Source organism: Mesoplodon mirus (genome assembly GCF_964341445.2).
Source record: "Mesoplodon mirus genome assembly, chromosome: 4".
In the NCBI taxonomy this organism is placed as follows: domain Eukaryota; kingdom Metazoa; phylum Chordata; class Mammalia; order Artiodactyla; family Ziphiidae; genus Mesoplodon; species Mesoplodon mirus.
In genome coordinates, this window is record NC_138979.1 from 42606680 (window position 1) to 42619638 (window position 12959).

The 12959-nt window shown below is 35.8% G+C and overlaps 1 protein-coding gene across 3 annotated transcripts in view; it reads right to left on the bottom strand.

Moving 5' to 3' along the window:
* Nucleotides 1–12959, bottom strand: part of DMXL2 (Dmx like 2) — a 174489-nt gene that overhangs the window by 95569 nt on the left and 65961 nt on the right. For all 3 annotated transcript variants that reach the window (XM_082620084.1, XM_082620083.1, XM_082620085.1), the window contains 5 exons: nt 11801–11975; nt 9916–10146; nt 9092–9363; nt 7753–8449; nt 7294–7415 (listed from right to left, as the gene is read on the bottom strand). In XM_082620084.1, coding sequence (XP_082476210.1) covers nt 7294–7415; nt 7753–8449; nt 9092–9363; nt 9916–10146; nt 11801–11975 — 1497 coding nt within the window. The remainder of the gene's footprint in view (nt 1–7293; nt 7416–7752; nt 8450–9091; nt 9364–9915; nt 10147–11800; nt 11976–12959) is intronic.

A 12959-nucleotide genomic window follows, 5' to 3' on the forward strand; every position in this document is an offset into this window, starting at 1 on the left:
AGACTACATGACTTTTTGAATTATGGTTTTCTCAGGATATATGCCCAGTAGTGGGATTGCTGGGTTGGATGGTAGTTCTTTAAATAGTTTTTATTTAACTTCAGCTTACTAAAACTTCTTTTTGCAGGGCAACATTGTGACTTATCTTTTTTTTTTTAAGTTCTCAAGTCTACTTCTAAATATGGATAAGACATCACTAATCATTAAAGAAATGCAAATCAAAACTACAATGAGGTTATCACCTCACACCAGTTAGAATGGGCATCATCAAAAAGTCTACAAACAATAAATGCTGGAGAGGGCGTGGAGAAGAGGGAACCCTCTTGCACTGCTGGTGGGAAGGTAAATTGATACAGCCACTATGGAGAACAGTATGGAGGTTCCTTAAAAAACTAAAAATAGAACTACCATACGACCCAGCAATCCCACTACTGGGAATATACCCTGAGAAAACCAAAATTCAAAAAGAGTCATGTACCACAATGGTCATTGCAACTCTATTTGCAAAAGCCAGGACATGGAAGCAACCTAAGTGTCCATCGACAGACAGATGAATGGATAAAGAAGATGTGGCACATATATACAATGGAATATTACTCAGCCATAAAAGGAAACGAAACTGAGTTATTTGTAGTGAGTGGATGGATCTAGAGTCTGTCATACCGAGTGAAGTCAGTCAGAAAGAGAAAAACAAATACCATATGCTAATACAAAGATATGGAATCTAAAAAAAAAAGTGGTTCTAATGAACCTAGGGACAAGACAGGAATAAAGACACAGACTTAGAGAGTAGATTTGAGGACATGGCTAGGTGGAATGGTAAGCTGGGACAAAGCGATAGAGTGGCATGTACATGTATACACTACCAAATGTAAAATAGATAGCTAGTGGGAAGAAGCCACATAGCACAGGGAGATCAGCTCGGGGCTTTGTGTCCACCTAGAGGGGTGGGATAGGGAGGGTGGCAGGGAGACACAAGAGGGAGGAGACATGGGGATATATGTATATGTATAGCTGATTCACTTTGTTATAAAGCAGAAACTAACACCATTGTAAAGCAATTATACTCCAATAAAGATGTTAAAAAAATAATAATGTAAAATATTCACTGCATGTTGAAATTCTATTTTGGATATATTGGATTAATGAAAATATGCTATATAATTAATATCACCAGTTTCTTTCCACTTTTAAATGGTTGCTAGAAAACTTTTAAGTTACATGTATGGCTCACATTATATTTCTATTGTACACTGCTGTTCTAGAAGCATCAAGATAGAGAGAGAGGGAGGGGTTACTATTAAAAGAATAAGAGTATTATAGGTATAAGACCTCTTATCAAAACACTGGAGGACAGAAATAACAGTCTCTAAATTTCTGAGGGCAAAAGAAAGATCTTAAATCTAGAATTTAATATCCAGCCAAACTTATCAATTAAATGTGAAGGGAAAGGGACTTCCCTCATGGTCCAGCAGTTAAGACTCTGCGCTCCCAATGCAGGGAGCCCAGGTTTAATCCCTGCTCAGGAAACTAGATCCCACATGCCACAACTAAGAGCCTGTATGCCGCAAATAAGACCCGGGGCAGCCAAATAAATAAATATTAAAAAAAATAAATATGAAGGTAAAATAAACACTTTTCCAGCCATGTTGGATTCAGAATGATTTCAGAATCCTTATCTACCAGGCAACCTTTCTTTTTAAAAAATTTACAATATTTGAGGATGTAATCTATTGACAGTACAGGAGAGAGAAAAGCAGCTCATGGTGCAGGAAACAGTGGTGGAATTCCAGGTGTGAAACGGAGAGGATGACACGTCTGCAGCATCCCAAAAAACACAGCTCAAATTAAAACACCAGATCAAAAGACCCTAAAAGGAATTCCTCCAAGAAGAGAAAGAGGAAGATTTAACAGGCAGGACAATTAAGAAGCTGGGAGCTCTTAGCCCAGTGCGGAAGAAGACTTAGGTTTTTTTTTTTTCCTCTCAACAAGAAAAAAGAAGCCCAAGAAATTAGAAATGCCAAGAAAACAACTGAAAAATTAGAGAAAAAAGTTTTGATTCAAATACAAGATGAGCAAAACTGTGGCCTGATCACTTGATGGAATATAAGAAAGGTCATTTGAATTTAACCCTTTGGACTTTCTCCCTTGAGAGAATCTGTGACAAATCAGTGACAAATAGTTGAAATGATCACATTTACATAATTATAATTAGATGGTTACTAGTTTCAATTTTCATAATCAAACCATAAGACCTAATTTTAGTTATAGAATAGAACGTGCATGTCATAAAAGACATTGTAAAGGTAACGCTCCAGCTGGCAGAAGTCAAGTTGAGAGTAGGAGGAGGGAAGGGTGAGTGCAGGGGTGCAACTTTCTTCGTTTTACTTTGGGATGATACAAGAGATACTGTGTAAAGAAGACGGAACGAAAATACAGGATTATGTATACATCACTTAAAAGTATAAAGGCAGCTAATAGAAAAACCATACACACTAATACAACTAGCAAAACTCAGTGGAGAGAGAGAGACAAGTGGAATGCAAGCTGAATTCCCTGTCTATCAAAGAAGATGGAAATGACTTGATTTCTACTGCTAGTAAATTAAGAAACTGAAATCTAAGCATATCATTTAGAATTGTGGTGGTAACTTATCAAAAGAATTAAAAACAAAAGGTTTAAAGGGGTTTCCAATAAAGTGTGGGACTTGGGTAGGGGAGGTGATACAGAATTTTTATTTAATAACAGTACAGTATATGCTGTTTGAATTTTGAGACTGTGCACATGTTTAAAAATGTTTTTGAAAATACATTTATAAAAAATTGATGTTAATAGGTATAAAGAAAGCCTCAATTAAAGAGTAATTCTTCCCTAAAAAAAAGAAAGAAAATAAGAACAGTTTCAAATCAAGAATGTAAGCTCCACCTGCTATATAAAATAAATAAATAAATAAAAGAAAAGAAAAAAAAAAAGAATCTAAGCTCCTAGGACTTCTCTGGCAGTCCAGTGGTTAAGACTCCACGCTTCCACCACAGGGGGGACGGGTTCGATCCCTGGTCCAGGAACTAAGATACCACATGCTGCATGGCTCAGCCAAAAAAAAAAAAACCAGAACCTAAGCTCCTATCTCAAGAAACCTAGTAAACGAAAACCAAAATAAATCAAGCATAAGGAAGAAAATAATAAAGATAGGGCAGATACTAATGAAAATTAAAACCAAAGAGTTCAATGAAACAAATAGCTGGTTCTTTAAAAACATCAATAAATTAACAAATTTCCAGCTGAAAAGAAAAAAAGAGGGAAGATGCTAATAATCATATCGTTAGCATGTGCCCCTGCTGTAACACAAGAAGCGTACTTCACACACCTGAGGTATTTTTCCCCAAAACTCATAACTCCAGTCTAACCATGAGAAAAATAGCAGACAAACCCAAGTCGAGGGAAAATACAATAAAATATCTCACCGGTACTACTCAAAATTGTCAAGGTCATGAGAAAAAGCTGATGAAGATGAAGAAAACTTAGAAACTGTCCCAGATCAGAGAAGACTTAGGAGACATGACAACTAAATGTAATATGGTTTTGTGGATGAAGTCCTGGAATGTTAGTGGAAAAGGACATTTGTGGGAAAAAATCAGCTAAGTCTTAATAAAGTCTGGGGTTTAATTAATCATATCACACCAATAACAGTTTCTTAGTTGTGACAAATGTATTCTGGTAACATAAGATGTTAACAATAGGGGTATATGGGAACTCTGCACTATATCTCCAACTTTTCTGTAAACCTAAAACTATACTAAAATTAAAGATTTGTTTGAAAAATTAAGTCTCTGAATTAATTATTGTTTTCAGAGTAGAAAGAGAAAGATAGGCTCATTAACAGAGGCTGACAGTTTAATGTTAATAAAGATCAGGATAATAAAGAACTCCTAATCCCTACTTTGTCTCTGGTCTTCTATTTCAAGAATTTAGCTTGCAAAAGTAGAAAGGACCAAAAATTTTCTACAATGAATAAGTATTACTTTTTAACTTTAAAAAAAATAATGAAAATGGAGGGTTTAAGAAAAAAGTACAGGGCTTCCCTGGTGGTGCAGTGGTTGAGAGTCCGCCTGCCAATGCAGGGGACACGGGTTCGTGCCCTGGTCCGGGAAGATCCCGCATGCCGCGGAGCGGCTGGGCCCGTGAGCCATGGTCGCTGAGCCTGCGCATCCGGAGCCTGTGCTCCGCAACGTGAGAGGCCACAACAGTGAGAGGCCCGCGTACCGCAAAAAAAAAAAAAAAAAAAAAAAAGAAATAAAGAAAAAAAGTACATTGGTAAGTACATTGGAGCAGAAGACCAAGATAAATTTTAAAATTCCAAGAATGTATCCAACTGCTCTAAATGAATTTATACTTTCCTGGAAAAAATAATGCCCAGGTTATTGAGAAATTTTGCCAATGAGAACAATGAACCACAGAGGATGTTCTCTCTGAGAAATCATGGGGATTGCCACAGCCAAAAGACTAAAAACAGGCAAAGGTTCCAGTTTTCAAAAAGGAAAATAACATACTTCTGTAAGTCAGAATAAAGAGCCTGACGTCTATCTAGTACAACGCTTTAGTCATCAAGAGACATTAGGATACACACATTCAACCTACTATACATTAAAACAATCATCTCCTACAAATCTGACTTCCTTTTTTGACTGCAAAAGATTTGGCAGACAGGGTGTATTTTACTTCAGTGAAGTACACCACAAGCTGCCTCATGCAAATCCTTGGGATAAGCTGGAGAAATATTCTAGACAATAAAAATGGAGAAAGATTTCAAATGTATACTGCTAGGTTCTTTCTTCAGTCCGGTACTGTTTAACATTTCTGTAATTGACTTAGATGAAGATGTAGAACAGCACTCATCAAATAGGCCAGTGAGGTAAGTCATAAAGCAGTAACACTGGATTCAATAATTCTGGATTCAAAAGGATACTGAAAGGATGTACTGTTGAGCTGAGCCTAGCAAGGTGAAATGTAATAGGGAAATAAGTCTATATTTGGGTCCCAAATTCAAATGCACAAATACAGAATGGCTTACTAGCAAAAAAAAAAAAAAAAAAAGGCTCCGTGATATTTAATTGAAAGTCAGCTCAATATGAATTACATACAAAGAATGTGGCGTGCCTGCCCAAACATAATAGCATCTACTGAGAGACGCCACAATACTGCTATATTCTAATGATCCTACAATGCCAGGTGTATAAACAAACTGAAAGCTGCTCAGAAAGTAACCAGGGTCAAATATAAAACAGTTAGATAAATTTATAGGCAGAGGAGCAGCAGGTTTGGCCTGAGGAAAAAAATTGGGGGGTTCCAACATAGGTGTCTGAAGTGCTCTCACATGTAAGAAATCTTAGACTTATTCTAAATGGAACTAAAGCTAACAAGTAGAATTTAAGGATTACAAGTTTAATTTCAATATAATAGTGATGGTAATTCAAAGACAGAATCAGCTGTGTTTAGAGTTGAGCTTCCCTCCTTGGAGGCCAGATGACAAATTGGCAGGAATGTGGTAGAGACAAAGTATCAGATGGCTGGTTAGACTAGGGGACCTTTAAATCTTCCAACTCTATAATTTTAAAGATGTTACTTTTCTAGACTTTCTCTACGCCAAACTTGTGGCTTCAGTCCAATTACCACTGTTTCTGGAACAAGCCTTATTTATACACGTACTTTCCTGTATCCACTCAGGCTATTCTATCACTCAGCAAAGACCAAGGATTTGTCTTTATGAATCTATCAAAAATGAACTCAAGGGGCTTCCCTGGTGGCACAGTAGTCGAGAGTCCGCCTGCCGATGCAGGGGACACGGGTTCGTGCCCCGGTCTGGGAGGATCCCACATGCCGTGGAGTGGCCGGGCCCGTGAGCCATGGCCACTGAGCCTGCGTGTCCAGAGCCTGTGCTCCACAATGGGAGAGGCCACAACAGTGAGAGGCCCACGTACCACAAAAAATAAAAATAAAAAAAGAACTCAAATACTGTCCTTAATAAAAACTTCTATGCCTACCCTACTCTGATCCCTCTTGCCCCTGAATTATGAAATAGTGTTTGGCAGTTAATTACATACCAACTTCAGACACCTCTGCTTCTGTCTTAAACTGTTATTTAACCTTTTATAATAACTTCTCTCCTCTGCTAAATTTAAATCCCCTTAAAGGCAGACACTGTATTCCCTACACGTCTAGGGGTACATGGCAGACATTCAAAAACAGTCTTTGAGGGACTTCCCTGGTGGCGCAGTGGTTAAGAATCTGCCTGCCAATGCAGGGGACACAGGTTTGAGCCGTAGTCCGGGAAGATCCCACATGCCACAGAGCAACTAAGCCCGTGCGCCACAACTACTGAGCCTGCGCTCTAAAGCCCACAAGCCACAACTACTGAAGCCTGTGCGCCTAGAGCCCATGCTCCGTGACAAGAGAAGCCACTGCAATGAGAAGCCTGTGCACCGCAATGAAGAGTAGACCCCGCTCGCCACAACTAGAGAAAGTCCATGAGCAGCAATGAAGACCCAATGCAGCCATACGTAAGTAAATAAATAAATAAATAAATATTAAAATTAAACAAAACAAAAACAGTCTTTGATTTTCAATATTGGAAACATTTTTATTAGAACAGTTATTTTATTAAAAGGCACGTTTTTATAGGTAAATGGAAAATTCACCATTCAAATCTGAGTACTGACTAATATGCATGACTTCCAGTTCAAATAGAGAACTACCAGAATGAGACAATGCCACCCACTGATAACATATTCTAACCAGAGGACTTTTAAAATAGTGAATCAAGCTCAGAAAAGTTCAAATTTTCCAACCTAAACATAGAGGTTGGTAAAGCTGCCTTAAAACCTTTCTTGAGCAAAAAAAGATTAACAGAACCAAAATAAAGAGTGAAAAATGTCAAGAAAAATATCACATTTTAGAAAAAAAATCGTATTTATTTCTTTAAATATAAAACGTATTGATGTGTGATGTGATATACAGACTGTAATTTTTTTTCTTTTTGGCCACGCTGTGTGGCTTGTGGGATATTAGTTCCTCAACCAGGGACTGAACCTGGGCCATAGCAGTGAAAGAGCCAACAGACTGTAATTTTGATTCATGTAAATTGAAACACAAATTAAGAGAAAACAAACTAGTCACACAGAGCCCAGAACAGATGCTCACTCCCTGAACACCAACTAACAAATAAACGTCCCAGACAAATTAAAAGAGAATTCCTTATTAGCTTAGATATATTAATAAAGATTAGGAAATACTTACTGAAGATTCTGGATCTGACAGTTCATCCAATAATTTTCTTGCATCTACCACAGCTTGGTAGAGTCTCAGATTTTTGCCATCAGAAGCAACAAAGCAAGCACTCGCAGAATTGCAATATGTGCCTGAGAAAGTAAACACTTAGCATTATAATATATAGTTTATTTTTATTACTGGCTGAAGTATGAGAAAAAATATTCACACTTCTCTTTTTAGACATAACCATGGCCCAGAAACACAGATACAATTAATAGAAATAAAATTATTAACCAAAAAAATTCAACAAATAGGTTATGAGAGGGAAAAGATGAAAAACAAAAGTCTAGAAACTCTAAACTTAAGTCTGATGCCTACATTCTGAATACTTATTAAAAATCTTCCTAATGACAAATATAAATCATTTTGTATATAAATAACTGTTTTAAAGCTTTTATTAATTTCACCATTAAAATGAACACTTACCAAGACAGTAACTAGGAATAAGAGTTGGAAGCCAAGCAACGTTAGAGAAGGCTGAAGTATGTAAAGAGTTAATTCGCGCCAACTCCGATACTCCTCCAGTGTATGACAAAGGTCCTATTGGGTCCACGCGCCACAGAATAAGTTCACTGTAGATGGCATTCGGGTCGTGAAATGTACGTGTTGCTGCATTTCTGAGAGGTTGCTTCGAGGAACCCTTTATGTGTCTTACAGGATCCATTAATCTACTTAATTTATTGTCTGAGTCCCACTGAAAATCTGATTCAGGAGTCAGCAGAGCATTATGATGAGATGATGTCAATAATAATGGTAAAACTGAATGACATGCCAGGTCATTGAGGTGAAATCTATGACCACAATATCTAAATTTGTGAGATACAGTTAGAACAGTGGTAAAGGCAGACTTATCAGCAAAAGTGACTGCCCATTGATTTAAAGAGCCATCTATGTGTTTAGAGACCATCATTACTGTGGGAGCTAAAATGTTCATATTTGTACTGTGTGGTCCAGAATGCAGCTGTGATCCATGAGGACTGCATTCAGCCATCATGTCTTGGTGTAACAGAGTGTGGTGAGAATCTTTTGTAGCATTTATACAGGCATACATCATGATATTTTTACTAAGAGAGCTTGCATCACCAGATGGAAATGCAACAGGAATCCGAGAAGAAAAAGAAACCTGAAAAACACAATTACATGATTCAGTGCAAGCAGTCTGCCTCCTCTCAAAGTCTTCCAAAAATACTTCCATTTTCAAAATGTCAAACCTCAGCTTCCTAGTAAAATATATCATTTTCGACCTTATTATGGTCTAACCCTTTTCCTCTATTTATATAGTATCATATCTCTATTCATCACCTATGAGAAAACCGAAGAAATAATTTCAAGTATTTGAAACTTGAAACTTGCCTGTATCTCTAGATGACTACAACCATAAATCTAAACAAATATTGTTCAGAAAGATAACTGATAAAGATAGTAGATTTAATTAATAAAACTGAAGAAGTGGAGGGGACTCATCCTGAGTCACATTTTTAGGGTAGTTTCTTAAGTTTATTCAGAATATTGTGAATTCCCAGAAAAAATGAATACACATACATTCAAGTACTCAGTATCACATTTCAAAGCCAAATTCATTTTACTTAAATTAATCAAGTTTATAAAATCTGTGGTCATTGACCCCTTTGGTAGCAAGTTATTCTCTTCTCAGTTGCTTATCAAAAATAAAATCATTGAGTATTTCTGAAAACCTGCTAAATCTGAATAGCAACTGTTTTACTTTTTTAAGAAGTGTAAAAATTGCTTCATCAGTAAAATATACCTGGACTTGTCTAAATATTCCAGGATTATATTCATCCAAATACTTTACATGCCACACTAGGAAGGTACCATCTACCGGGTGTATAGTAAAAAGCATGTCAGGATTCTTATTCCATTCAGTTAGCAGCATTTCGATCTTCCGATCAAGCAGGACTGTAGGCAGTGGCATTGGTACACTAGGTAGTGAACAGGTTCTAGGACTTCCCTCTCTTTCTCCATCTTCATGTTCTGATGATCCTGTACCTGCTTCAGATTCTCTATCCAGGGATAATTCTAAATCAGAAAATAAATTTATCAGTACATACTAACAGAAATACTATAGAAAATTCATTTATATACTAGACTATCAAATTCATTTACATACTAGACTATACTACAGAAAATCATTTACATACTAGACTATCAATAAATAGCATACTAACTTTAGAAATCATGAATCCCTTTTACAACTTATGGCCAGGAAAAAAAACCAAGGAAGGAAACTATTTTCTGGTCTGAACTGAAAATTACTACATTTCTTAGTTTTAAATAAATCAAAATTTCATTCACACTATCACATTATCTCTATTATTACCATTATTAGCAAAACCTGTTACTCCCCCCAAAAAGCATGGCTTCCGAAGTAATACATTACTCAAAGCAATATGTTATAACAAAGCAAAGTTAGATGGTAGATGGTCCATAGTAGATGGTCAGTAAAGACCTGTGGAATGAATGGAAAAGTGAAAAGGAAGGAGGGGAGGAAGGAAAGATTACAAACCAAAGGTGGTTTCACAAAAAGCTGTCAGCCTGTAAAAAAGAAAAATCTGAACACAGGATACTAACCATGGTCTAGTTTCATACGTAAACCCCTCTCTCTTTCCTCCTGTGAACGTTCATCTTCTCTATCGTCGTTTTCATGATCCACCTGCTTTTCAGAAAGTGTTCGTAATTGCTGCATAAATATTTCAGTAGATGATGTAAAATGAAATTCTTTGTTGTTTAACCAATGAACTACAAAGCCCCCATTTCCATCATCAATGTTAAATACAGTGCCAACCAAGACATTTGGAATATCTGTGGAATCAAAAAAGATAACATTTCAGTGTGAATTTCTAATGTCTTTTAAAATATTACATGTGCCTATAAAGACTAATTCCATTACACAGAAAATGTGATAAACAAAAAGTAAACATAACTCTAGCACGATTTGAAATTTTTAATTGAATTTAATGGTAAATGAACTAATGGCATAGACATATGGAATTAAATTACTAATTTAAAAATGAAACACACCTAATGCACAAACTTTTATTGAATCCTGGTTTGGGGATGAGGGAACAGAAAGACAAAACAGAAAAGCAAATCTAAAAGACATTTTTGAGATGACTGAAATTTAAATATGAACTGAATATCAGAGATTATGGAATTATTTCTAATTTTCTTAGGTATGATAATGATATTGTGATTATGTAAGAAAATTTCCTTATACTTAGGAGATACTTGCTGAAGTATGTAAGGGTGATATGCCATGATATGTGTAACTTACTTTGAAAACATTAAGAAAAATTTCACTCACACACACACCCACATATAAACATACATATGTGTGTATATACAGAGAGAATAAAGCAACTGGCAAAATGTTAGCAATTGTTGAATCAAAGTGGGTGAAATGAGTGTTCACTGTACTATTCTTCCAACTTTTCTGTTTTAAACTTTCCTCAAAAGTTGGGGAAAAATAATGCCAAGAAAGAACACAGGAAGGCAAGCAAACTTCTAAGTATAGCAGATTTTCTCCATGTGGGGTAACTGAAATTCACACTATAGATCAGTTCACGTAAAACAGTATAATTCAAAAAAAAAAACTCCTTAATCCCAAATCAAATTATAAATAATCCATTCAATAGAAAGAAAAAGAGACTGGGGGGGAGGCATCCAGATATCACTCTTTTGGAACTGTATTTGCTAAATACCTATCTTTATATAAATAAACATTTAAAAAATAAAATCCTCTGCACCCTGAAGCAATAGACTTCCATTTCAATAAAACGTAACTATAACTTTATACAAATATAGTTCTTCCAGCAATGTAATATGAAACTAATAGGCCTTGTCATATGTTTTTCATGCAGAAAGAAAACAATGACCTTAAATAGAAGCTTTAAATATGCTCTTGCCAACAATGAACCTGCCTCAAAACACTTCTCAACGACATAGGAGGAAAAGAGCAAAAAGAAAACATCAAGGTTAGAAGAAAAACTATCTATCCCGAAGTGTAGGACAAGAAAGTCTATGAGTGTACAAAACAAGATATGCTGAAATATAAGGAAAACTATGCAAAAATATACTTAGATAAAGTTATAAAGAAGAGTTGAGAAGAAAGAATAATAGTGAAAATATAAAAGGGTGGGAAATCACACTAATTAACCAGGCTGCGACCACTTGTGTTCATCTCCAGGTTGAACTAAAGCTCTAATTACTTAGAAACTTTGCCATATTCTAGACAAACAATGGTGCTCAAAAATACTTATTTGAAGTTATTCCCTGAGGATCACACAGTCTCAATTTAAGAAATGGCCCCTTATATTTCTGTTCCAATTAAGAAGTATTTTAAAAAGAAACATGGAGTATTAGCATAAAATTAGAAACAGGTTATAAAAGTAGTCCCACTTTTCTATTTATTTATCTTATTTTAGCAGATAAGAAATAAAACTTTACTATCCTTTACCTGTGGCGGGATTGATGCTCGCTGCAATGTGAAAATGACACAGTGCATTTGCGTGATGGGAAATGTGTCTTTGAACTTCATGCATTGCCATCTGGTCATGCATTAATTCAGTGTGTGTTACAAGAATAGAAGACTTCCTTTGTCCTTTTCTTAAATTTTTCAAATGGTGTATTGTCTAAAATAGAAAAATAATTACTAAATCCAAGTCTAGGAACTCTAATAAGTGCTGATCAAAGTACTTTTGATTATTAAGGATTTTACAATTTTCCTCTCTGTAAAACCTGACCATCTTAAAGGAAACTTTAACTACAATAGAACAACTTAATATATTCTCCACTGGTCTTGCAAATTTTATAGTTCAAGGCAGTAGTTGCTCAAAAACACTTATTATCTGCAGAAACCCCTATAAAGGTTAGGAGTCCAAAGTCTAGTTTTTTCAGGATATCCCAGTACTGAGATGAAATTTACTAGTCATAAGGGTGTAAAAAAAAAAATTCCAAATCTTCCTATCAGGAAGAATATTCCTCCCCAAAATTCTCACTTAGAACTAAATAGCCAGCTAAATAATCTAATATATAACCTCTATTATAAAGACAAAAAGGGGGTACAAAAATACAGAATAACAAGGGGAACCTTAACTTAGATAAGAGTAGCCAAGAAAGACCCCATGAAAGTGTTGACCTGTGGAATTTGTTCAAACTGAGATATGTGTCTATGATAAAAATTCTGTAATGGCATACTCCATCATCTGAACTATTCTGACACGGGACCATGTCAACTCTCAGCACAATCTTTTCTCCATACCATAACCCCACCACACAGCAATTCCTTATTCTGTCACTTAACAATACCATGCTTAATAATAATATACCATTCTTTTCCTTTGTTCCTTGCAATCAATTAAATAAAATGTGGCATCCTCTCAGTTCTTTCTGCAGTAAAGTAAAACATCTGGTCCTTCCTTTCAATTCCACAGCCCTTGTCCCTTTTCATGTGAAAAACAGTATCAGTTCTATGGTGTGTCCTCTGTCTCTGGTCTCCCTGCTTATTTCTTTGATTACACCTATCAAATTATTTTCACTCAATCTTTGACATTTATCATTATTTTAAATTAGATTGCCAAGGCTGTGCTATATTGGTCAGTTATCTTCTCCTAGGA